The 26,915-nt window shown below is 43.5% G+C and overlaps 1 protein-coding gene across 1 annotated transcript in view; it reads left to right on the forward strand.

Annotated features, from left to right (window-relative positions):
- Window positions 1–4,103: 4,103 nt before the first annotated feature.
- The window catches only part of MRPL33 (mitochondrial ribosomal protein L33), a 34,218-nt gene continuing 11,406 nt past the window's right edge, over window positions 4,104–26,915 (forward strand). The window contains exons 1-2 of the mRNA XM_085610357.1: window positions 4,104–4,236; window positions 7,207–7,225. Coding sequence (XP_085466483.1) covers window positions 4,215–4,236; window positions 7,207–7,225 — 41 coding nt within the window. The 5' untranslated portion in view covers window positions 4,104–4,214. The remainder of the gene's footprint in view (window positions 4,237–7,206; window positions 7,226–26,915) is intronic.

Consider the following 26,915-nt stretch of genomic DNA (forward strand, 5'->3'; position numbering starts at 1 on the left):
ATAGATTACATATTTTTATCTGTAGGGCTTTTAAGGTATGTGATTTTTTATAATGCTCTACGTTCCTGTTTTAGTGATCATAACCCGGTGGTAATGATATTAGCTAATGTTTTCCCCCTTATGGATAAACCAGCTCTGAGACCTGCCTTAGTTACCGTGAAAGTTAAAGATCAGGGGAGGAGATTAAAATGGAGTAAGGTAATCCCTGAAGATTTTTTTAAGTCAATTACCTTAAAGGTTGGCCCACATTTAAGCATATGTGCTGATCCGCCATCTTATGGCAGGGATGTAATAACCGCTTTCGAAGCTATTTGCTCACAAGTGGCCAATGAACTCACTACGAAAGGCAGTGTTAATAAAAGTAAACCTGCCTGTGGTTGGTTTAATTATAATTGCTCCGCAGCTCATAATCGACTTAAAAAAGCCCTTAATGACAATCCTAGAAATAAAGGGCTAGTTATCCTCTTAAGGAAAGAGTATTCGCAAGCAATTCAGGCACGTAAAAGGGAAATTAAACAAGATGTATGGGTAGCCCTAATGGATAAAGCAATTCTGAAAGATAAATCTAAATCTTGGGAAATTATTAATTCCCCTTTGCTATCTGGCTCCCAGAATTCTGTGCTAGAATTGAATATCTCTGAGGAGGATTGGTTAGGTCACTTTGAAAAAATTTATGGGAGTAACCTTGAGCTGGAATCCTTTGTGGTACCAATTTCTAGTCCTCCCCTTCCCCCCATTAGCTTTACTATTGAAGAGGTGGAGAAAGCTATCGAGGGTACGGCCGGGCGCAAGGCGCCAGGCCCAGACGGGGTGCCTTCTGATATGTATAAGGCTAACCCTAAGTACTGGGCTAAAATATTGTTAAATGTTTTTAACTCTGCGGCCGAAACAGCTCTCCCAAATTCGTGGTCCCAATCGATTATAATCCCTGTGTTTAAAAAGGGCCAAAGGGGAGACCCTAGATGCTATAGGCCCATATCCCTGTTGGACTCTTCGTTTAAAATCCTAGGAAAGGTTATTTTGGCTAGGATATCAAACTGGGCTACAGAGAAAGGAGTAATCTCCAACGCCCAGTATGGTTTTAGATCACGGCGGGGAACAGAGGATCAATGTCTTAATTTACACCTAATCGTTGCAAAGTACACAAAAGCTTCAGGGGGCTCGATTTTTCTAGGATTTATGGACCTGTCCACGGCTTTTGACCTGGTTAACAGGTCTAAGCTATGGTCTATGCTCCTGGAATTGGGTCTGGATAGGCCCCTTGTGTACTTTCTGGCAGAATTACATAAAGATTTAAAAGCCTCTATAAGGATGACTCAGGAGGGGAAATGTACTGCTAGTTTTAAATCTGGTAGAGGGGTACGTCAGGGTTGTATTCTTGCCCCTATGTTATTCACATTGTACATAAATTCCCTTGAAGATAATTTGTTAACTGCATCTCTTGACATTCCACGGGTAGAAGGTACTCCTATACCTGTACTTCTCTATGCGGATGACACAGTTTTATTGGCCCGGACTCCGCTTGGGCTACAAAGATTACTGAATTCTTTTGGGGATTTTATGAAATCTTTGGACCTTGTGGTTAACAATGGTAAATCCCATATTATGGCACTGGGTAAGGGAAAGAACCTCCCCAAAACTTTTTATTGCAATGGAGAAGTTATCACTAGAGTGAAAGTGTTCACCTACCTAGGAGTCGTCTTTGACGATAAAGGTACCTGGGCACCTCAATTATCTATCAAGGTGAATGCGGGGCATAGCTCCTCGGCTGCAATATTGGGTTTCGCGAAAAGGTTGGGAGGGAAACCCTGTGAGGCTATTCTAAATATATACCAAGCTAAAACGGTTTCAATAGCTAGGTATGGGGCCGCAATTTGGGGGTATATTAAACCTGATCCCATACAAACAGAAGAGAATAAATTCCTACGTGCTCTTCTTGGCCTCCCCCAATCTACTGCGACACATTCGGTCCATCTTGAATTGGGGACAGGATATATTTCTGACATTATAAAAATTGCTCCAATTCTGTTATGGATCAGAACCTGGTTGAATCCGGATCTCACGTTGAATCATAGTATCCTGAAAGATTGTATTAAATTAGATAATATGAAGGAAATTCAGTGGCTGTCCTATATCAAACTGATATCTGAGAAAATTGGATGCCCGGAGCTTTTTACCAATCCCGAAGGCCTATGTAAAGCCGATTTAATGTGGGTTAAAACTTATTATATTAAGCACTGCGAGGTTGAGCGAGAATCTCAGGAGTTATGTAAACCTACAGTAAGGGCTCACCTCTTGCTTATTTTATCTATAGCTATGCACCCATATTTGTCAACTGTTACGAACTTTTACCATAGATGGCTATTGACTAAATTCCGTTTCAACCAGATCCATTTAGTATTAAGTGTCCCTCAGGGTTGGTCTAGGCCGGAAGATGTGGCCCCTTGTAAATGTGATGATTTTTCTCTCCAAGATACAATGCACTTTATGTTTTTTTGTCCTTTGTACCTGGAAGCTAGGAAAAGGTTTATTTTCCCTATTTTGAGGGGGAAAGCTTTTGTACAAGTTCAACCTGCATTGTTGTTTTTACAATTAATGGAATCCCCTGCAACTATGTTTGGTGTTGCCAGCTTCCTCGTTGCAGCCATTAGGTCAAGAAGGAATAGACAGGCAGCATTGGAGGAAATTAATTAGCTTTTATAAATCTGATCCACCGAGATAAATTATCTTTTTTTAACTATGAAACTGTTGGAATGTTTTTTAACTGTTTAATCATGTTCTGTATACTTTTATGATTTTAAATAATCGAATAAAGTGGTTCTTGATTGATTGATTGATTATATATAACTGTCTCTTAAAAGCATGCACTTCACAGCTCAGCTGGTAACTCACTTGCAATGCCACTCAAAAAGAATAAATATTTTTCATCACAAAGCTTCAAGTGATTCCATCAAATAAAGCCGATGCCGGCTTCCAAGCACCCTTTACATTTGCAGAGTAACCAGTTGCGTACATTTTCATTTCTCTCAAGCAAGCAGGCATCCTGGCAAGGCTTGTTGATTGTTTAGTTGTCTGCCACCTTCGGCTTTCACAGCATAGGAAACTCCCTGAATGGCACTTCAGCTGAAGCACTTAGTAGGTGAATGGTTGTTCGAAAATTAATAAAGCTTGGACACTCTTGCCCCTCTGATCTCGCCCACTTTGACCTCTGGTTTTAACGGTTAGAGCTGCCGACTTTGGAACTGGGGAATCAGGTTTGAGTCTCGGTGTCAGCTGAACATCCTATGATTCTGGGCAAATCACTTAATCTCCCCGTGCCTACCAAAAAATAATTTTAACTGGTGTTCATATAAAGTGCTCCAATACCTTCAGGTTGAGTTTGCGCTATATAAAACTATTTTTTTTTTAAATGCTCCTAATTCAAAGGCCACGCCTTTTGGGAATAATCCTTACTTACGCTTTTTTTGCCACACCGTATTTAGAGGCCTCCCCTTACTCCCAACTTTTGCATCCTTCTTAAAGTATTTTAGTCACCCTGGCCCATGTAACCCAATGCTGACCTCTCTCACCAGATAGACACTTTACACATCTTTTGTGTGCAGGCTCTGAACAAAGGGCACATTTAAATTGAAATAACAATGACAAACTATACTTTGAATTCAGAGAAATGCGCTCACTACATAGAGAGATGAATCTTTTTAGCAATGTGACTATAGGTATTTGCTGCACCAGACCGTTTGGGCAGTGTCACTCGCAGGGAACGGTGTGGCTTTTAAATGGGGTGCAGCTGACAGCACTCCAGCCTGCACCTCCCGAGACCCATTTCATCCTTCCCCATATCTTTATTTATACATGAGACAGTTCCGGCATCTGACATCCCTGAGGCTCTTTTCAACTCTGCTTTTTTATGGTTCCTGGATCCCGCTCATTTACCACTCATCAGCCCATAATCACGGAGGAACTCGACCCCCAAGACTCGTTCCCTTCCCTCGTCCAGTTCCCAGACCCCATGTTGAAGCTCTGGAGACACGTAATGTGCTGTATGTATCCTACAGTGCCAGAGGTGCATTGCGCATGCGCTTTCTCAGACGGTTGTGACGCGTAAGGTGCGTTCTCTTTTCAGTACATATGCTGTCTCTGCCCGCGCTGTCCTGTGACCCGGAAGTAGTTGTCTTGGTGTGCATGACCGTGAGGAGTAAGGAGAAAAGTGAGGCATGTTTCTAACCGGCGTGAATTGTAAGTTATGGCAGAAGGGAAGAATCAGGGTCCCCGGGAATGCACCCTAATTGACAGGCTCTCAGTGAGAAGCAGCCTTAGTGTCAGACGGTCTGGAGGGTTATATTTAAAGCGGTAGCTCCAGTTAATATTTAACACAACTTCTGTGGGGCTCAGGTCCTGGTCTAAGGGGATTTTTGGGAGCTCTGAGATTCCTGTCACATACACAGGAGTGGTCTGAAAGTGAATTTACTAGGTGCCCTCGCAGTGCACAGCCTGCGTCCTGTGTAGCAGCCGTTAAAGGCAGAGTGCACGTCACAGAGGTGCTGAAGGGGCCAACCTGCGAAATGACTGCAAACCTCTCGACACACAACTCTGCCTCTTGTACATTGGAAGTTATCACAGGAGGGTGGGATTCGTTGGTGCGCAGTTTATTCTAGTGCTCCAAGCAGAATTCTCGTTGTGGTCCTCCAGTTTTACCTCTGGCATTAGCCATGACCATTTTATAGTAAACTTATATTTATTATATGGACTTCCAGCAAGCCGTGTTCTCTCTTTGGTCGTTTGTTGTCCTATTCACATTTCTTCTGCCCTCTACAGCATGGGGCAGGTGTTGGTCATCCCACTTCAGCCATTGGCTAATGTCACTGTGAGTGACAGATTTCTGTTCTATAACAGCGAGAACAACCGCACGCAAAGTAGTTACCTTCAGTGGCTGAGACGACAATGGCAATTTTAACTTTTTCAGACTTAAAACATAAGGAATTTAGAAGCTAGCTGAACTTATTTATTCAATATTTTCTGTATGTCTTTCTACTAGGACCAACAAAGACAACAACAAATGCCATGTTAGCGTGGCGAACTCTGTTCCTTAACCACAATGCTTTCATAGCTCACTCTCTTGTACAATCGGATGCAAAATCCGGCACACCAGCTAGTGTACTTAGGTGCCTTATCCTTATTTTTCCAAAGGGATTTAGCATGAATGAATACTGAAAAAAGCATTTCTTCAGCCAAACCTAAATGGGTCATTTCGAAGCGAATGAAGGAATTACATGGCAAACAAGATAAAAAAAGGGCCAGCCAACAAAAATAACCTTAATGTCAACCGAGTCAATGGTTACCAAAAAGCCAGTTTTCAAACGAAAGAACAAATTGTAAACTAGAGAGGGACATTCCAGACAAAAGAAGGGGACTGATATAGGGGTAACTGAGAGAGGAAGGTGGGTTTTGGAAGGTGTTCGAGAAGATATTAAAGTATCAACATGTAGCACATTAAATGGTTGTGTAGGTAAGTCAGGGCCAGATCCTGAAGATGCAGCAGTGGTTCCTGAAGGATGAAGAGAGATTTTAAAAGAAGCAGGCGGGTGTAATAGTCCAGCAACATTCTTACTGTGTATGCATTTAAAATCTTAGACCTCTCTCAGGCTTTTTTTAGCTAAAGAACGACTGCCCACATACTTGTGGCCACAGCCAGGCATTGTGATCTCAAACTTCATGACTGCTCGAACTAATGGTTGCAGGAGATCAATCAATCAGAGAATTGTAAGCGTGCTACTCACCCGTGAGGGTCTCAAGGCGCTGAGGGGGGCGGGGTGGGGGTGGGGGAGGGGGTGCAGATCTGTTTAGCCGAAGAGCCAGGTGTTGAGGGTCTTCCTGATGGTGTTTTGGGAGGGGGCGCGTCTGATGTCTGCCGGTAGCTTGTTCCAGGTATTGGCTACAATGTGAGAGAAGGATCTTCCGCCTACTCTGGCTCTGTGGATATGCAGGGTTTCGGCCAGTGCGAGGTTGAAAGATCGAAGGTTTCGTTTGGGTACGTGGAAGTTGATTCTGTCGTTGAGGTGTTTGGGTCCGTTGTTGTGTAGGCATTTGTAGGTATGAGTGAGGATTTTGAAAGTGACCCTTTTCTCCACGGGGAGCCAGTGGAGACTTCGTAGGTGTTGACTGATGTGTTCGTGTCTGGGGATGCCGAGGAAGAGTCTGGCGGCGGTTTTCTGTATTGTCTGGAATTTGTAGATGTTGAAGAGGGTGGGGCTCAGTGATGAACCCTGTTGGACTCCGCAGGTGATTATCGGTAGGGGCGGAGAGGAAGGGTGGGGGTCTGATCCTTTGGCCTCTTCTGGTGAGGAATGATCGGGTCCAGTCCAGGGCTGTTCCTTGTATGCCTGCGTCGTGTAGTCTGGTGACTAGTGTGCGGTGGGAGACGGTGTCGAAGGCCACTGATGGGTCGAGTGGCCTTGGTCCAGGAGGGTGCAGATGTCATCTGTGACGGAGAGTAGGGCGGTCTTTGTGCTGTGATTGCTTCGGAATTGGGACGGGTCAAGGACGGCGTTCTCTTCAATGAATCGTGTCAGTTTTCTTCAATGAATCGTGTCAGTTTTCTATTGACTGTTGTCTCTGCAACTTTGGCTGCGAAGGGGAGGAGTGAGATGGGCCGATAGTTCTTGAGGTCGGTGGGGTCGGCTGTGAGCTTCTTGAGCTGGGGTCTGACTTATGCATGCTTCCAGTCGTCTGGGAAGGTGACTGTTTTGAAGGTGGTGTTGATGGTGCGTTGTAGTTCGGGTGCGATGGTGGCTGCGGCTCTGTGGTAGATGTGAGGGGGGGGCAGGGGTTGGTGGGGGCCCATGAGTGGATGCTTTTCATGGTCGAGGCGATGTCTTCGGCTGTGATCGGTGTCCAGTTTGAGATGGTGGGCTGGCTGGTGTTTCTAGGGTGCGGGTGGCCATCTGTGGCGCCTGGTGGATGGTCGATGAAGTTGTCGTAGAGGTTTTTGATCTTGAGGTGGAAATAGGTTTCAAGCTTGCAGAGGTCTTGGGATGGGGTGATGTCTGTGGCTTCGCTGCGTGGGTTGGTGAATTCTTGAATGACACTAGATGCACAAACCTATTCCTGTTGTTACTTGTGTATGCGGATATGTATTTGCAGTATGCTGTTAATAAAAGATTGTGAAATAACCTCTTTTCTTTCTGTTCTATGCACCTGAAAAAACAGTTGCCAAGGCCAAATCAAAGTAAGTATGTTTTTAATATGTGTAGATTAAAGATGATGGATTGGTACATACATTTGGGTGAAAGAGCAGAGTGCATTGAATGTCGTTTGCAGTAATGTTTTTTCATCTTGCAGCGGTAGAACTTTGAACCTCTGTGTTTCTGTATAGCCTCGGGATGCAATCATCTCAGTGAATGTGGCTTTCTTTCGGTACTCCTAATTCTTTTTTTTGTTGAGGATTTTGGACTGCAATCTGGCATTCCTTAGCACTGCATGGCTGCTTAGTTCTGCAACAAAACTCTATTGAACACAAATTTCTTAGTGCCCTCCATCTACACAGATCTGCTCACTTTGTGGGGTAACTTCGATATTTCTGTACCTCAACCTCCCAGAACAGATCCTTTGTTGATGCGATAGTGGGCGTCTTTGGGTTGTCCTTCCTTGGTTCCTTCACAGCCCTGTTCTTGTGAGGAATGTCTTCCTGATTTTGGATCACTTCCAGTTCTACTCCTGAGCAATCAGTCAGTTCTCTCCCTCAAAGCGTGATCTGGGTAACCCTTCTTGCCAATCTTGTCGAAGTTTCCCAGGCTTTAGTCCCAAACTTGCAAGGGTATTTAGGGGTGGAATTCCTGGAGCAGAAGAGAGTTTCTCAGTCACCACTGGTGTGGAGGTCTCGATGTCTGGTGAAGAAATCTTGTCACACCGTCTGAAAGTTTCAACCCCATCTTTATACAGAAGCTGCAGATACTAATTATGTATTCCAACAGTCACTTCTGAGACCAATTCGAAGCAGTTGTGTCTCTTTTGCTTGTTCTTCTTGGATTGGTCCAGCCAAGGCCTTTATCACGAAGTGAGAGCAGTACGGTGGGGTGGATCTTAGAATCTCCTGTCAGGAGAGACACAAAACAAAGGTACAAAAGAAAGGGAGGCTGTCCCACTTAATTACCTCTTAACGTGTGGGGAGTAACAATTCAAGTGAACAATGAGACAGGAGAGGCCAGAGGAAACTCCCTTAGCTTCAAATAGGTCTTCTGTCCCCTCTCCCCAACACCCACAAGCCTGACCCTCTACAAAGGATGTCTTTAATATCGTGGAGGAGCCCTGCAATTCACATCACCTGTGTGGTTGGGGGAGGCCAGTAGCCAACTCTCCCTGGCACCTGCCACCATGATCAGCTCTCTATAACCATGGGAGCTGACGGTAGTTATGCTTGATATAGATGGAGCAGATGGTGTGCCCCTCCAGACATCAGATCTTCCTCTAGCTCCTCAGTCCTGGTAAAAAATCTACCTTTAGCTCATATGCGTGATCATCCTGCTGAGGCGGGGGTCAAAAAGCTACAACTTGCTGTGATGAATCCAAGGATGGGGCACATGCAGACACATACAGAGGACCTGACAATTAATAAATAAAATAGCAGTATAGATGGAAGAGTCGAGGCTTTCTATCAAAGATTTTTTCCGAAAAGGTGGCCAAAGAGTGTGCCGAAATATTCTGTTATTGTATGGCTGGGCGGTACAGATTTAAATATGAGGTGTGAGTTCATGTATGCGATGTACTGGAGTAAAGGGACAGACAAAGTAGAGACAAGACTGTCAGAGAATTTGTGACTGGCAAAAGTGTGAACGGGCTATGATGATGAAGGGAAAAGTTAATAAAAATGATATAATTCTAGGTGAGGGTTTGAAATATCCGGATAGTGTCTGTTTTTATGCATCCCTCCCAAAGTGACTGGCAGTGTCATTTCTTTTGTTTCTAACAGATATTCATATAATTGACTAACTGGGTCCACTATGAGTCAGACTTCGATCATGGTAGTTTGTAATAGTCAATCTTGCTTTTGATTTATAGTGATCGTAGATTTGGCAGTAGATGGCTGGACCTCAAGATTCCATCTGGTCATAATTTTTTATGGAAAGCTCTTGTAATGACCATCTAATCTTCTGATTCTTTTGCTGGCAATCTTTGGATTTGTACTGAAAGCTTGTAGATTTTGCTCATTTAATGATAGGTTGGATTCTGGGACAATAATGTTGATGATTTCTGATGTGACTTTATACCAATAGATAATTATTTATTGGCAAAAGACCAACATGGGCTCAATTGTAAGATTGCTTTAACTGCATCAACATTAGCAGTTCTGTTTCCGGAATATGGCTTTGTGAAGTTTATACAGTGACCACAGTACTGTATAAAGAATTAAGTAAATTGATTGCATTACATAGGCATATTTGGTGCCTCGATTGAGTTTTTACAATTTTTTTGTGTATTTGCTCTGTCCAGAGTGTATAGAATAAGGTTAGCCATGAACCAAATGGCAAAATAGTCCAAGATGTGTTGGTGTTCTTAATATTGCTTTATGGTTGTGGATTTTGGTTCTGGCTGGGATAGTGAGTGGTTGAAACACGCTACAATATGTTGGGAGGCTTCATTCTAAATTAAGGTGAATGTCTTTTTTTTTTTTTTAAACTGTGGGATTTAGGCACAAACGTGTTTGTCAGTCATATTAAACTGAGAATTAAAAACCCGTTGAGTAATGAGTGCATCCCTTTTTGAAGAGCTGTTTATTGTGAAAATGCATGTACTCTTGCACCCGTTCCAAAATGGATGTTGTGTGGCCATCTTGAGTTTGCTATTAAGCCATAAAGATTTGCAGAGCCTTTTCACCTTTATTAGTAGTGTTGCTGTATTTCTGTATTACTCAGTGGAGATATGGATAAGGTTGTGTTCTCTTATGCGCCTATAGGGTGAGGCTATCGTCAATGGGAGAGGGTCAGTAATAGGCCTCAAGCGTGATCCATGAGCGGCTGCAGGTTTGTGCAGCGCAGTTTGCCAATCTGACTGTGCCTTGATAGATACTGCACTTTAGAAATTAACACCTTGCTTTGCGTTGGGGTGTTGGAGTTTCTTCATTGCAATTTTGGGTGTTTTCCTTTCCATAAAAATCATCGCAGAAAAATGATAGTCGAAAAGTCAGTGGGACCATGTAGACATGTATAAGATGAAATATGTGTGAGTGTAAAACAGAACACCTTCTTTGTCACAATCATACTATCTTGGTGTTGCTGTTTTAACAACATTAATTTAATGACCACCTCAATTAGCTTGCAGACCTTTTGATCTGTAATTTTAACTTTCTTTTTTTCTCTGCTCATTTCATGGAGTTTTTATACCCAGATTTTTCAGTTCCTCCAGCTTTTCCGTTTTTTTAGGTCTCGCCTGCGTTGCAGCACTTGCGCTGCTCGCTGGTGAGAAATTTTGTGAGAGGGATTTCAGAAAAGGGCTGTAAGCCCCACCCCTCATTTCCATTGGCTTGCGTCACCGTTTATACTAAACGGTGGCCTCCCATTGGAAATGAGGGTTTTTTGTGGATGCCCTTTCTCCCCCGATCCGACTGGGTCGCCTGCTTTGCTGCTGTCGCAAAGCACTTTCTTATCTTTATGGCGCCATCTGTTTCTAATTAGAAACACATGGCCCCATAAAGACAAGAGATCGATGCTTGTTTTTTTATCCAGCTTAAGAATTTCTTGTAACCGACGTCTGTGAGTTCTTGCTAATTGGCCTTAGCTTTAAATGCAGATGGGTTGAGTTTGCTGTGGCTGTCAGGAGCACCCCGGGGCACGCTAACAACCAGGCTGTCCTGACCGCTCTCCCTCACTGGAGGCCAGCAGGAGCCCGTCGCAATGCTTCTCTGGTGGCAAGTAGGCAGCGGCCTTCCCAATAATGGAATTCCCTTGCTCACCAACACGTACCTTTGTTGAAACACAATTCAAAAGCTTTGCATCGAGCATGTGCAAAAAAAAAAAAAACCTCCCTGCGCCTTTAAATGTCCAAGGGAGAGTGGGACTTCGGAAGTATTTTGACAGCAGCTCTTTGTCATTCGAATCAAGACGCTCTTGGTCTCCTTCTCTCAACCCATATGAGGAAGTTAAGTACACTGTTTTTTTTTTTTGGAATGAGTTTATTTGTCGTCTCTAGTTTTCATAGGTTCTGTCAATCAACCCAGGCTTGCAGCGAAGTGGGAGCAGCTACAGCACTATCGTGTCTACACACTTTCCTCCTGGTGTTAAAATGTATGCTAGACACTTAAGACGGTAACATAACTGTACCCTCACACTTTCTGTATGACTTATTTGAGACCTACTGTACCACGGGTGCCTTTGTGTACAATACCCCTGTCTCCTCCCCCATACTATGTACATTTAGGTATATTATGCAAAGTAGTTACATTCTTGCTAGAAGCAGCGCGTTGTGAAAGGTGCTTGCACAAGCGGTACATTTCTGTCAGCCGGATTTCTGAAGTATTGCGCTGAACCGGGTTTGCTTTTTAGTTTAATATAAAGGTATATTGTCTGAGGGCAGTAAGAAATGGCCTTTGTATCCAAGTGCAGCCACAGAAATGAGTAGAGCTCAAGGAAAGGCTGTGTTAATTGACGGGGCAGCTGAATGTCCGTGCGTACGACAAACACGCTCTCCTAATGTGCCGTGAACGTGTCAGCTCTCCCCCGCCAAAGCAAGTTTGGTTACTGCTTATGGCATACATTTTTTTAAAAGAGGGCTTGGTCTACTAACTATGCGCAACTTGCTTTGGACTAGTTTATTAAAAACCAAGTCGGAAAACACCCGGGTTCCTATTCTTAGATGTGTACTCTCTCCATTAAGTTGTATGACAAGACCTTCTCTTTCCCACTTCCAACCCCCCACATTCTCCTCTTCTTCTTGCTGCAAAACCAGGCGTATTGACGAATTACACGTGCAGTACAGCATATTCCACATTATTTCATGCATCTGTAGGACGACTGCTTTGTTTATTTCATAGCTGATTTCTTCAGAAGACTTGTTAACCTCATTCTTAGCCCACCTTCATGTACACTTTGCTGGTTTTGTCAGCGCTTTTTCCTATCGCTCTTCTAAAGGCTACCTTGGTACTTTACATTTTCCCCCAGATTTGTTCGGCCGTGACCTGCAGCATATTGTTTGCACAATAGTCTATAAGACCGTGCCTCCTATACTCAATTGAATCGCTGGTTGGACCTCGGTGGATGTTTGACCTTTAAGTTGACACTGGGGACTATAACCTGGCTAACTTAAAATTTCTCATGTAACTTGATTTTCGACTTATGTCTGAATATGATTGACCCAGTTTAATACATGTGTGGTAAAACCTGTTACAAGCCATATCAGAATTATGATTTTTGCTTCAAGCACCACACCCTCAGTTTACCCTATGTAAACTTCAGCAGGTTAATCCTGACAAAACCCGTAGCTGGTAGAGGAGTAGAAGCGGATGGCCAGTAAATAGTAGGACTTGCGGGTTTAGGTGCTGAGAGCACCAAACTTTAACTAATCCTTAATTTTTTCAGGCTCACTTCATAATTGGTGCTTTTAAATGGACTCCATAGATACCGATTCAGTGTCTGATTTTAATTGGGTACGATAAATAATGCTCCTTCCGTTGGGCTTGATGTAATCTGGGTCTTGGACTTCCAATGCTTGGTCCTTCTCATGATTGAGTCTTGCTTTAGTTTGCCTGTTGTCACCAGTTGCCTAACAATTTAAGAGTAGCAAGCATTAATTAAACAACAAAAAATACCCTGGTTGTGAAGATTTGATTTCTCCTCGTGTTATTAATGTATCCTTTGTATAGCACGTCTCTAATTTTACTCAGATGTTTTGCTTTTATTTACTGTCTTGAACCTGTGATTGCAAGGACTTGCTCTTATTGTCAGAAGAGGTGGGATTGTGGAAAGAATATTCCCATGATGTGATGGAAGTCTGGATCATCTCGCTAATGTATATTTCAGGGAAACCTCTTGACGCCTTCCCCGCCCCCATATATATTCATTGATTGCCATGTGGCTGCTGCCAAACTGCGTTCTAAAGCCTAATTTGAACTGAAAAACATATACTTTCTCAGAAGGTTTACAAAAAACACAACATTTTATTAGCATTATACTGAAAACTGTTGTGAAGCATGTAGTGCTACTTTTTTCACAATGTAGGTGTTGCCTTTACATTCAGTTTCTGTGGTCTCATGCATGAGCAGTCTTTCGAGGCATGTGACAAGCAGCCTGAAACCGTATTGTCGTTATGAGCACACTGTACCCCACACTAGCACAATTGTTTTCTGTGCCAGCAACAACACTAGTGCTGTAAACTCGGTTATATCCCTGTGCCCCCCACTATCTTGCTCGGTCCAACAAGCACCCAGAGATGTGAAGGCTCCTTTCCTGATTGATGCATTTTCTGTGCTATTTTGAATTGGGATACCTGCTTACCTGTGGACAATGCATAAATTGTAAAACACAGCTCCTTTTTTTTCCTTCTGGGAGTGCAGGGAGAGTTCCCAATGCTTGACCTCGTGCGTGAATCCATCAGTAGTACACCTGGAGTACTAATCCTCGAGGTCAACAAGCCTACGGTTGGCACCTTTTATAATCCGTTGTAAGCATAAGAGTCCATTTCCCCAGGCTCTCCTTCTCCACCGTTGTATAGACACGCGTGCACCTATATTTGACAGAGATGATGTACCCGTAATTTATTCCCCATAATTCACTAATGTTCATCCCTTCCGAGTTCTAGTCTGACTTCATTCCCTTCATTGACCGTCTCTAAATACAAGTGCATTTAAATATTCATAAACCTAAACAACCTTATTAAACAGTGCCATTTTGACCTTTGTTTAATTGGCAACCGGCACCTCAAAGTTTAACTGCTATTCCGGTCCATTGTTTACTGTACCTTGTATGCAACAGGTTCTGAAACCTGTTAGTTACAGGAACATAGTGGGGCTGATGCACAGAAGCATTTATGAGTACAGGAAGTACAGGGGTACTCTTAGATGTGCTCGGAATCTCGGAATGTCAAACTCCCTATTAGTAAAAGTGCAGAAAGGTCACCGTCCTTTCTAGTGATACTATTTGTGTATGAGCACTCAATGAATAGTCCTATTTCAATTTTTGTTTGGGGACAATTCAGAAAGGCTTGCGAATATAGATAGATATATATATATATACAAGCATTTGCAATGCAATAGGTTTCACATTTACGCGAGTTTAAGCTATTGGCATTTTAAATGACGATGCCTTTTATTTATGTTTTAAAAACGAAAACAAAAATAAAAGGCATTGTTATTTGCAATGTCAATAGCTCAAACTCGCGTAAATGCGAGACCTATTGCATTGCAAATGCTTGTTTTTGTTGTTGCCACAATCAGATTTAAGTCTGTACGCAGAATAATTTGGCTGAGTCACAACAGCTTATACAATGTATACGTAGAGGAGAACAATAGCTAGCCCTTCCCAGCCGCTTTCTGTTGTAAGCATGAATTCACATTATTGATGACCCAATTTCACAAGCCATTGGCTGATTGTAAATATCATTCAAGATTTATAGACTTTTGCCTGTACATCCGCTAGCTGCCGTTTTATTGGCACATTAATTGGGGTAATCTGCAGAGGGATTGGTGCCTACAATTTTGTTCCTTCTGTGTGTGATGGACAACTCCGATGTAAAATTTTCCTTTAGTGTGTTATTGGCAACTGAAGTCCTTGTCCATTATTTCTTAATTAGAAGGTATCTTCTATCCTGTAATTAAGATGAGCCGAGTGGAGTATTGGTGTAGTGCTCTTAACCATTTGTTAAGGAAGAAACATATTATGTTTGTAGTGGGAAAGTGTGATGTGACGACCTAAGTTTGGTTGCAGAAACTCTTGTCATTAGATTATCTAAGAGAGCTCATGTTGATTGGGCTTCAGAAACATACGCTGTCCTAGGATTGGCTAGAGATATGCTTGCCTGTTGTTTATTTGTTGTGATTTCCTGAAGAATGCTTCAAAAGTTGAATTCTCTGCTACGGGAGGAGCAACGTGAAGAGGGGATATTCTTCCAGTGGTAATGTTGTGAGATTCAATTTCCACCATTCACACGGACACTGGGAATTCACCCCTAAAGTGAGGTTACACTATCAGTGGCCACATATTTTGGTTCTCTAATAAAATTGAGGATTTTTCCCAGCAATTAAGGCAGGCAAAGCTTTTATTTCCATGGACGTTTGCCAAACCTTTAAAGTGGTCTTTCATTGCTTGGCATGGTGATGATTTGGTCACCCTAGATTTGGAGGTTACTCTTCCATCATTTCATGTGAAGTATCCAGGGCACCTTGGTGCCCCGATAGCGGTGACCTAGGTTTCTTCACCAGCCCAACATGTGCTAGGGCAGCAATCCTTAATAGGTATGTTTGACTGCTGAAGGATTACCATTACTGCCATTCTCTTAATTCAGATTCCATCCACCTACCCTAATTACTGTGTACCAACGTCCATTCTGAGATCCTTTCTCCATTATTTACCCTCTGCCCCAATAACAAACTTCTATCACTTAATCAAAAGTCCCAATAACAAACTTGTATCACTTAATCAAAAGCACATTTTCTTTGTTGACTTTAAGCCCTGCTGATAATTTAGTATTTTAGATTGTTTTACTCCCTTTCCTACATGTTCCAAACAAATGCGCAATAAGAGTTAAGTAAAAGAGCCCCTGTATGCAGACAATTTACTTTTATACCTACAGGACATAGTGTCTCACCTTTTCTAATTGCATGATTCACTGACTGAATTCTCTGGAGCTACAGGGCTCCAGGAGAACTGGGCAAGATAGTCCGCCTTCCCGCTCTGACCAGCCATCACCGTAGATACGTTTTTGCGACACACAGCTCCATTGGTGTGGGGATGCGATTCGCTATCTTGGGACCCACCTTTTTCATACCCTGTTCGACCTATATAAAGCAATCTTCGGGCAGGTATCAAATCGCAAGTGCACTTATGGAAGAACCTGCCCCTGGCCCGCATTGGTAAGATAGCACTAATAAAAATGGTCACTCTCCCTCACCTCCTATATTATTTTGTGAACCTTTCCATTGTCCCACCAAAAACCTTCTCTAGCAAGTTGGACTCATTGCTTTGTGGCATTATATGGGGTGAAAAACTCCTCCAGATTGCCCTGAAAAAAATTACAACTGCCGGTGGGCTCTCTCCTTGGAGGTGTATTTTCTAGTGGCTTAATTACAGAGGCTGTCACATTGGACAGCTGGGCGCTACATGGGAGAAACGAGCCGTGGACGGGCTCTCTGCTCCTCCCCAGATCTTTCCCCCCATACTCCTCACCCCTGCAGTTGTCGGTAGCCCATGCCTGTACGATCCGATTATATCGTCTCACGCATGGCCCTGCTGCGTACGCTCTGGGACCTCCTATGGTAGGTCTCCCACGCTTTCCGGGGTTCTACTCATCCGGGGAACTACACAGCTGGAGACAACCATCTCTGGTTACCACAGAGGACCTGTTTTGTATCTACGCCTCCTCATTTTTCAACAACTTACCATAGACCACTACCTCCCACCAGGGCAATTCCTCATCCACAGACAATTTCAATACACCTGCCAGATCCTTTGGGGCGCACAAGATTGAGCCAGGTGCACACTCATTCCTGCATATTATACTTACCATGGAAGAGGGGCACCACCTGATCACATGGATATACAAGGTCATCCGTGAACTCACTGGAACACCCCTTGCAGCGCTGTGGAACAAGTGGGAGAATGGCATTGGAATTCCCCCAACTTGTCTCTCAATGCCCGCTCTAAAAATATACATTAATTTATGCTCCACCGGATCTATCTGATACCTGCACATTTAAATAATTTCTTCCTTAAGGCACAAATCAGCTGCCTGCGTTGCCAAACGCAGATCTAAAGCATATGCTGTGGTCTTGCCCGACCCTGTAGGGATATTGGCAATCCATACACATCACGCTACAGGAGGTCACGAAACTACCTAATATCCATACATGGAAACCATTCGCCCTAGGTATTTTTAAACGCAGAAAGCAGCATAAGGTGTGTGTATATACTTTGCAGCTCTGGCACTTCTCTAGGCCAAACGTGCACTCGCGCTACAGTGGGGATCCACGGTGGCGCCCCCGGTGGTGGCTTTGCATGGAACGATACGGAGGAGGAGGCAGTCTGCTACGAGGAGAATCGCCACTAGCGAAAGTGACCTATTTCCCCCGAGGGGGCTACCCTTCTCAACCACTTTCTGAAGCACGTGGGGAATGGCTATCTCCCACCCCACTCCCCTCCATGAATGTCTCCTGTTAACACTTCATATTGTGCCCGGATCATATTGTGCCCGGATCATCTCTATCAAAGAGCACTACATCCCCCACCTCCGCCTCAGCTCCCCAGCGTTATGCGCCCTTCTCAGTAGACCGAAGAGCCCCCCTGAAGGCCTTCAGCCCAAGCACGCTTTCGGCCCAGGAACATACCCCTGCACACCATTGTAGCCAGTGGTCGAAGTGGGGAAAAAAAGTAGGGGAACTGTGGGCGGACCATCAGGAGGCGGGAATAACAGAGGATTTGTTCAGTGGACGGAGTCAGAGGGTGTGGCTAAAAAGGGCAAAACATACCAATTTTTTGTATTTTTGGCATTTCACTGACCAGTTACAGCTTATAACGTTATTTAATACAATCAATGGAAACACGTTTATTTGAGGTTTAATATATGAGTTAATGATATTAAAATACATTTACAATGTGGGATACGTTTTCCATCACAGAATGACCCAAATACACTTAGAAGTGGAACCAGACACCATTTGACTACGAGCCATGCAGTTTCTTTCATCAGCACTTCTCCCTTTTTCTAACCATTTCTGAACATAAAATTTGAGTTTAAATTCTATGACCGGAGGCCCGACGTGTTGGGAAGCACTGTTGATTACATCATTCTGAGCCCCTCGGTCAATGCAAACTCGTAGTCCTACATTTTTTATGTGCTTCACGCAACATGTCATGAATCGAGCATTAGTTGCCTCCTGGTTTCTTGTTATTGTATCTAGAAATAGCACTCAAAAATTAATATATGCACCTAAATCAACCCAGACTTGTTGGTTTTGCAGATGCTTTTAGCAATATCAGATGAAAGAGAAACAATTATTATATTAGTAGTTTGTGAAATTACTACTCAAGTTAGTTAGCAATGAGACTTGCAAACGTATCAATTCTGAAATGATGAGACTCAAGCAGTGGTAGAGTCAGAAATAGGTAGTGGACCTCAGATTATCTCAATCGGTTATTTCCTCCCCTTCAGACTAATATCCACTGCAGTCACTATTAGCCAACTTCATCCTTTGCCTCTCCACAAGCACTGTAGGTGTCTAGAAATACCACCCAACAGAGACTGCATGAGGAAGTTCAAACATGAATGACAAAATATCCTACTTTGCAAATGTTTTACACATAATTATAGCTCTGCCATATTTGCCACACAATACATCATCCGTTGCATAATCTGATTTGTAGCTCAAACGGATCAAAACACATGACTTGTGTTGCTGTGAAGTAGAAGGCCCTTTAGAAAGGTTGACTGGTCACCATTGTCACTGCTGCACTTGTATGTTAAACTGGTATTAAATAGGCAAAAGCTTTGCAGAGACTGTTAGTATGTGTAAAATAGTCAGAATAATAAAGTATCCGAAAATGTACCACGCATTACGCTGCAGCCTTTCTTTGCTGCATAATTTAGTCAACATTGCAACATCATTTCGTACTCCATTGCTGCATAATTGCAGTGGCCCCAAAGCAGGCAGCACATGTTAAAGGTGCTTGTGCAAGAAGCAGAGAGACCGTGAAGTTTGCGAACTTAGAGGCATATCTACGGGAATGGTGGCGCAGGGCAGCGCAGCAAGTTTTTTCGCTGTGCTGCCCTGCGTCACAGGGAAAGGGCAGGAATGCACCATATTTATCCAATACGGTCCATTTCTGTCTTTTCTCCCTGCACTGGTGCTGTTTCTTAAGCCTAGCGCCAATGCAGGCACCCTGTTGCATGCAGGATTGTTTTTGTGCAGGAAGCGGCACCTCCCTGCACAAAAACAATCCTGAGAAGCTTTTTCCTCTTTCTATGTGTGCTGCACATATAGAAAGAGAAAAAAATAGGGAGAAATAAAGAAATTTCTCCTTGTTGTGCCCCCCCAGAGGAAGGCAAAGTGGCGATTTGCACTGTCACATTACTCCATATTTATGAAACCATTCAAAGTGTCTATGAGTGGCTTCATAAATATGACTTGGAGATCTACGTCATGCATTTACCGCGTTCCATGGTGCAAACATGATGCAAGGTCCTCGTAAATATGCCCCTTAGTTTGGTGTGCGTGCAAATCCTGCATTGTCCATCCCTGGTGAGTTTCACTACTACTGCTAGAACAAAGCCAATGGAGGCACCACTGGGTGAGGCGGACTGGCCTCAAGGGTCCTGTGACCTCAGTGACAAAGTCTCTGTTTATCTAGGGTGTGCTGCTTTGTGGGCCTGCCTGCAAGACTGGAGGTGAACTTCAGTATGGATTGTGGTGGACAGGGCTTCAAGGTTAACCCACACTGGCCACCGGAAGGGTCCACCTGCTGGTGCTAAGAGACTACGGCTTCTAAGGCCTAGCGAGGCCTTCTATGGTCTAGTAGGGGAATGTGCTACCTCAGGAGAGTGGTCTGGTCATGAAGCCTGATCCTGGTTCCCCCAGTTTCAAATTCGGTGGCTCGGTGCCACATCTCTCCCTCCCCCCCCCGAACACCTTTCAGCCCCACTGAGATAAACTTGCACTGCCTTCAGCTACAACCAAATTGTGCCCAGTTATAAACACCCGGCTGTGACTCACTTTTTGAGAGTGAGAAATTGTGCTGGACAGTCCTGCTAGTTTTGTTACTGAGGGCCGGTTGTGCAGCCCACAGTAACAAAACCAGTCTCACCCCTCCAGCCTCCTGCCTCCCACCCGATGCCCATTACGCCAGTCCTGCCTTGGTGCCTGGGCCTATTTGTTATCACAGCCCCACCCTGGATGGGGTACACAAGTGGCTCTGGTGCTCGGGTGTCACAGAACAAGACACCTAGGACTGTATTTTTATGTCATATTCTTAAAGGTAAACCGTATTTTTAAAAAGACCACATCCCTGAACACACAGAGCAGCATTACACATTTTATAAAAATAAAATAAGGAAAACAGCGGATAAGACATTAAATGTTTTCGACAGTTATTTTTAGGATTTCTTTGAGACATGCTTTATTGAGGTATAGATTTGAAGCTGCATCCACTCTCCGCCCCTATTTTGTATTGGCTTTTTTGACTGTCCTTTGTAAATGTTGGGCTTTGATTGGTTAATAGGCTTATTAGTCCTTCCTTAGTACCTCCCTGTTTCCTGTTGTTACCTCCCATCAGGACTGCCCCTCTTACATGTGTCCCTGCACTCTACCTTTCATTAAGAGGTTGGATGCATTATTTACTTAATTCCCGTCTTGCTGAAGCAGGCACGTCAGAGAGCATAGAAATGGCACCCTTCTTGTTTGTATTTGCAGCAGTGCGCCATGCGTGCTTTCGCTTTAATAATGCCTGCTGCATACTTTAAAGACACTTGTGGGACGCCAGCTTCGAAGCCAGTGGTTGTTTTGCACTCCCCAGCCGGCTTTGGCAATGGCGACCGCGTGTTTATTCTTGTATCATGCTTTCACTTTATTTAGTTTTAAACTAAGGATAGTTATTTGTATAGCTGCCAGTAGAAAAAATAAATAGTTTTGAGGTGTTGCAGCATTACACGTCCATGCATATGAATAATGATAACGCACTTACTGTTATATATACTATATATACATACTTACATTTAGGGACTGGGCTAGTGGTGGGAGTTTGAAAGTCGAGTTAGGCCTCGCTTGAGTGAGGTGAGTTATTTATTCATTTGAATAACGTAAGGAAGAGCGTGCCCCTGATGTGATTTGGAAGACATTTATTTCCATGGAAGACTTCCAAGTAGTCAAAAGAGTTAGAACTTTGAGGGAGCACATTGGAGGGCAAGACAGGGCTTCTTGAGGTGAGAGGATGATGGTTAGCTGAACTCATGGAACGAATGGGGGTGTTCTACCCATTTGGCGAGGTAGAAGGGAATGACTTTGAATGGCTTCGTAGGCTAGGCTTGAAAGACTCTTGTAATTCATCCGATGTGTGGTTGATGGCTCACTACTTTGTGTGGGTTTACTGGGGCAGGGGGAGTCAGCCCTTGTGTGCTGTATGCCATGCCAGAGTGGTCACCACAGTAAACAAATACTTTATTATTTCATAGAGTAGCTCTGTGAATTGCCAGAACGTGTTTAGAAACAACCTTTGTTAAGCTTTAAATTGTTAGTGTGTGGTCAGGTGGCTGACCGTGGTGAAAATTCTACTTGAACAATTATAAATGGTTATACTTGAACAGTTATGAAGTGGTTGAAACTGCATCCATTTGCATCCTATCAGTTGTTTATTGTGTGTTATTGTACATATGATAAATACAAAGGGCCGCATTTATGAAAAGTGAAGCACCGCTGCGTGAAAACAGCAATGCGTCACTTTTCACTGCTCCCTCCCTGCGACACCAATGATGTCGTATTTACAGTATGACGCATCATGCCACAAGGAGTTACAGATACGTCAGTATTTGACGTATCTGTAGGCGCAAAAGTGACGCATTGCTGGAGTGTCTCACAAAAGTGACGCAACTCCAGTAATTGGTCCTTTCATATGGGCAAGTCCCATGTTGATAGTGCCTGCGTCAGTCTTACGCCTGCCATGAGGCAGGCGTAAGATATTGACGCATTAGCGTCCAAGAAATGGCGCAGTGAAATCTTATAGCTTTCACTGCGTCACTTCCACGACCCTTTCTTGCGTCAAAACGCCCCCCTTGCATACATTATACCTGGCGCAGGTATAATATGGCGCTGGGGTTTACAAAGTGACGCATCTATCTAGATGCGTCACTTTGTAAATATGACGCAACAAGGCGCATTTTTCACGCCACTGGTGCGTCACAAAAAGTGACGCAGCAGCGGCGCAAAAGTGACGCAAGGGCTCATAAATAAGCCCCAAAATGTATAAAATAAAGAATGTATGTAATTAAGTAGGGAATTTGTTCTGGTTAAACACAAATACTAGTTTAAATCAATATAGACTAATAGATCCCAATTCTAAGATATAGCTGCAGTGAACTTAGATGTTCTCCATTTTGTTTCCAGCCTATTCCAAAATCCAGCTGGAGAATGTTCCTTCCTCTTGGGTTTTTGTTTTTGTCACCTTTTAAACCTTTTTCTTGTAACCGGGTCCTGTGAAACTATTTGTAATTAATAGAAGTGCAGTGAAGCAGTTAAGTTCAATAACCGCTGATCACGTGTCTGTGATTGTTTTTTCAGGGCAGGTTTTGTACATTGCTTCATGAGTAGGTTTATAAGGGTCGGTGCAGTGGGACAGAGATCATAATAATTTGTATGGGAACACCTCGTGTTCTCTGTACATTGTAAGTTCTTCCTGCGTATGCTGTTTTTACTTGTATACTGTGATTTTCTTTGTATGTGCTTTTTTAACTGCGAATTTACTAAACAGCGCTCGGTATAGAAAGTCAAAGTTTGCTCTTCACAAACCTAAACAAGCATTTACAGTAGAATAGGTCAAGCATTTGCGAGACTTTGAGCTATTGGCATTGTAAAAGACAAACCTTTTATCTGTGTTGGTTTTGAAAACAGATTAATAAAAGGCATTGGCATTTACAATGCCAATAGGTTAACATTTTGCAAATGTGAGACCTATTGCGTTGCAAATGCTTATTTTTAAAAGCGCCATGGATTGGGCACAGTCTGCCAGGAATTCTACACTAGAGTGCTCTTCCTTTCCTTGCGGCGTTGCCAGTCTGGGTGAGCCCCAAAATAAAGGGCAGATGAGGTCAAGGGTGGGGCTGCCTATGCATCCTGATGTGACCATTGTATTGGTCACAGTGGGGGCAGGCAAGGGGGCCTAGTCACGAAATGAGGTGTAAATCACACTGTAGCAGCAGGGTCACCAAAGGATGCCGTTTTTGCTGCTGATTGATTGTTCCTACAGTGAAACACTTCTCCTACAGTGTTGTAGGGCAGGCTCCTGGCCTCAGACACAGAGGGGAAGGGGGAGGAGGTCATGGCGACTTGAGAGGCCTTCCTCAATGTGCATCACACAGGGCTGGACGATCACGCAATACTTTTTACATTCGGACCATTCCTGCCGTCCTGGGACGCATTTTTAAAATAAAGACGTAGGGGAACTGACTAGGTTAAATTTAAAAGGTAGGGGCGCACCGTGCACTTCTACCACTGATTGTAGCCCCTGCTCAGATCAATTACCCACACTAATGAGCTCTTCCGCCACTAGACTGTTCCTGCCACCACCCCTCTGTTGCTGCCCTCTCCCCATGTTCCACCCCAGTTGGGTGCCCTGCACCTACACACCGGACACATCTACATATGTTTCGCTGTTTCAAGCATCTGAATCGGGGATATTTTCTGACCAGGCACCTTGTGCAATTGTCAAGATTCCTTCCTTTGGCGCTAATTGATATGTGTACTTATTCAATACGGTGTGTTGAATGGCACGATTTGTTGATTGTATAACCCATATTGTAAAACTCAATGAAAACATTTCAAAAATCTAAAATAAGAGTTAAGTAAAATAGGCTAAGACTTATGGAATTTGGGAAAATAAATATCACATTCTAAAACATGTTCTAGCACACTTTTTCTCTTCATTAGTGATGCAAGGTCACTTATAAGACTTGGCATCACTAATCATATACCTATCCCACTGGAGGACATTCCACCTAAAAGTTCATGTCACATGTGCATGCCCCCCACCCCTTTACCCTGGAATTTCACGTAACCTAAATTTCAAGACAAAACAGAAGGCTTAAATATTGCATAACTTCTAATATTACATTTGCGGTGCCTTGTCCACCCACAAGTAACATATGAAAAGTTAATCAAATATGTGTTAACCCCTTGAGCTAATTGTAATACAATAGTAAAAATGTTGCAAATTTAAACGAGAGAAAGTGAAATGCTAGAGAGTGATCATGAAACTGCCCATCAAGTGTTCTTTGCATGGCTTTGTGAGGCTCTCCTGCTATGACCATGTTCATATTCTCAACAGGCCTATTCCACCCCCCCCCCCCCTCCCTCCGTGAGCTTCACAATCCTGCAAGCCCACTGAAATTGCTTTCGGTGCTTTGCCCGAGTGTAACTCGCCCATACCCCATTTCTAGTGGTGTGGCCATCTCCCAGGCACCAGGAGCAGACTGAGCCTGCTAAAGAAGACTTTGCCGCTTGGCTAGTCAAAAGTGGCTATTACGTTTGAATAAGTCCGTTCCTGCTGATGGTTTGTAATCCCTTATTGACTTTCCTTGGGGAGTACGTTATTTGCCGTCTTTGACTCAATACTGAGGAGGCATGTACACCCATGCAGGACAGACGAAAGTAGGACCAGGAATGAAATGTCTACAAGATTGCTATCCTGCCGCTAACCAGGCCCAAGTTTGAGAACGTTTGCGCAGTCTCCTTGCTGCTGTGAATTGAGAAGGAAAACCCTCCTGCCTGTCCAGGAGCAGGACTGCGCCTCCCATGAAGAGTGACCTTTTTTCCTGTGAAACATGTCCAAGTCCCAGCTAATAAAAGCTACATTAACTGCACAGCAGAGGAGCCACAAGGCTACCACAGCCTAGCTGCCCAGGAAACCAATACAAACGACACCTGGTTAAGAAGTTGGTGCACTGGCCTCAGATTGTCAATGGCTAGCCTGCAATGTCTCCGACCGTACTACTCACTCTGATGCAACCCCGCAACACTACAGAAAATAGTTTTTCATATACCTGCCATGGGTTCCGAATAAACTGTTGTTCAAGCCATGATTGTTCTGGTGCTAAAACCAGCTGAAGCCACAGTCAAGATTGTCTATTGGTCAGTGTAAGGGTCGACCTCCTACAGTTGTCACGATAACCTGCTGTTTGTGCCCCAGGCCGCATTGGCGCAGCATCATAAAATCTTGACCTCAAACACCATAGTCTCTGCTAAAGGAAGTTGAACACGTAAGACACTTTTTGGTGCATGTAACTGCAGCTGGCCGCAGATGCACCACTGTGCCGACTACAAGCTATAGAGACAGTTTTCCCCTTAACTAGTCCTGAACATTAGTAAGTGGCATGTGTTCTTAAATGGACACTGGTGACCAGATTTCTTTGTCACTTGGCTTTCACCCCAGTCACTGGGGTGGGGAGTTTCTTGTTAGGGCAGTTGGTTTATCCTGATATCGATTTTTGTTCTAAAACTGGACATATATATATATTTGTTGATAATCACTTAGGTACTAAGTCGGTGCATTAAAGTAACCATTCCAGAAACCTTACATGTATTACATCAGTCATTCCCTCAAAATACTGCTGAGCCCCGAACACTCCCTAAGCTCTTACAGTTGATCTAAACAAAGCCGCACAAATACGACTGGCCACAGGGCCAATGTCCAGTGCTGGAGAAGCGTCAGCACCACGGCCTAAAGAACCACAAAGGGATTTGAGGTTACAACTAGCACCCTCCGGTGTTTGTATATTTCTACCTTTACTTGATTTATCTACTTATCCATCAAGGAGATTTTTTGAAATCTCGCATTGGCTGGACATTGAAACTATGAGATGAAATGAGTTACAAACTCCGGTTCAGTGTAACACAAAATATCAACATCTTTTGTGTTACACTGAACCGGAGTTTGTAACTCCTTTTATCTCATTAAGCCTTGGCTGCCTTCCCTTGGCTATCCCCAGAGAGTCTTGTGCCTAAAATCAGTATAATCCAATCTGTAATTCACCAGTATTGCAGGCTGGGACACCGGTTCCTGCCCAGTAAGCTATGACTGTCCAAGAACCCCAAGAACAGGCCTCACAGTCGCTTCTGTCATTATTAGGCCACGTGCACTGGCGCTCTCTGACCTTCCCTCTCAGGAAACAGAATAGTTTTTAGGAAATTTGCTATTTTATTCTTATAGTAAATACCCTATGGCTAAAAAACACATTGTGCTTATGTACTGTGATACACCAGAGGAAGTGATTGCTTGTACTCGCCAGTGTTTTAATGAAGGGTTACAGAGCTATGCTGGGCCCTGCCTTCTCCAGACTATAGATGATCCACATGGAAGCTGTTCAGTGATGGATTGGAGACTCTTTACTTATGCAATGGTGTTTTACCACCAGTGTTGTTCTCTAATGTGTAGCTGGACCCCAGTCGGAGCTACAAGGACTATTCACTTCCTGTTTCAGTGCTAACATCAGATTTTGTTAGTCATTATGTGCATATAATTCCGTTTCTTATTGTTAAATTCTGTATCCTTCATAAGAAGAATGCATGTGCTTTTTATGACCACGGTTGGCCTCTCTGGTTTTCAAAACAATCAAGTTTAGTGACATATTTCACATATGGTGTTAATTTATTCATTACTATGCTCAGTCCACCCTCAAAATAAACTGCTGTCCTGTCCTAGCTAACGTTGGCAACCGATCACAACTATGTTCTTGTAATGTACTTTTTTTTCTACTATAAAAGCATAAATGATTCTAACATATGGCCATAAGGTGCAGTTACCATTAAGCAACATATTGGAGAAGACAAAAAAACAATGTTTCTTGATCTTCTGAGCTCACCCTAATAACAACCAAAAATAACAGGAAGTGCGTATCACCAGTGCTGGGTGCAAGGTTTGCTTTTATGTTTTTGTCATGTTATTTGATAAAAAGGGCTTTAAAACTCTATTCAGCACATTACCTTTTTAGAGGCCTTCTAATTACATGTATAGAAGAAG

This window comes from Triturus cristatus, chromosome 6 (assembly GCF_964204655.1).
Source record: "Triturus cristatus chromosome 6, aTriCri1.1, whole genome shotgun sequence".
Lineage (NCBI taxonomy): Eukaryota > Metazoa > Chordata > Amphibia > Caudata > Salamandridae > Triturus > Triturus cristatus.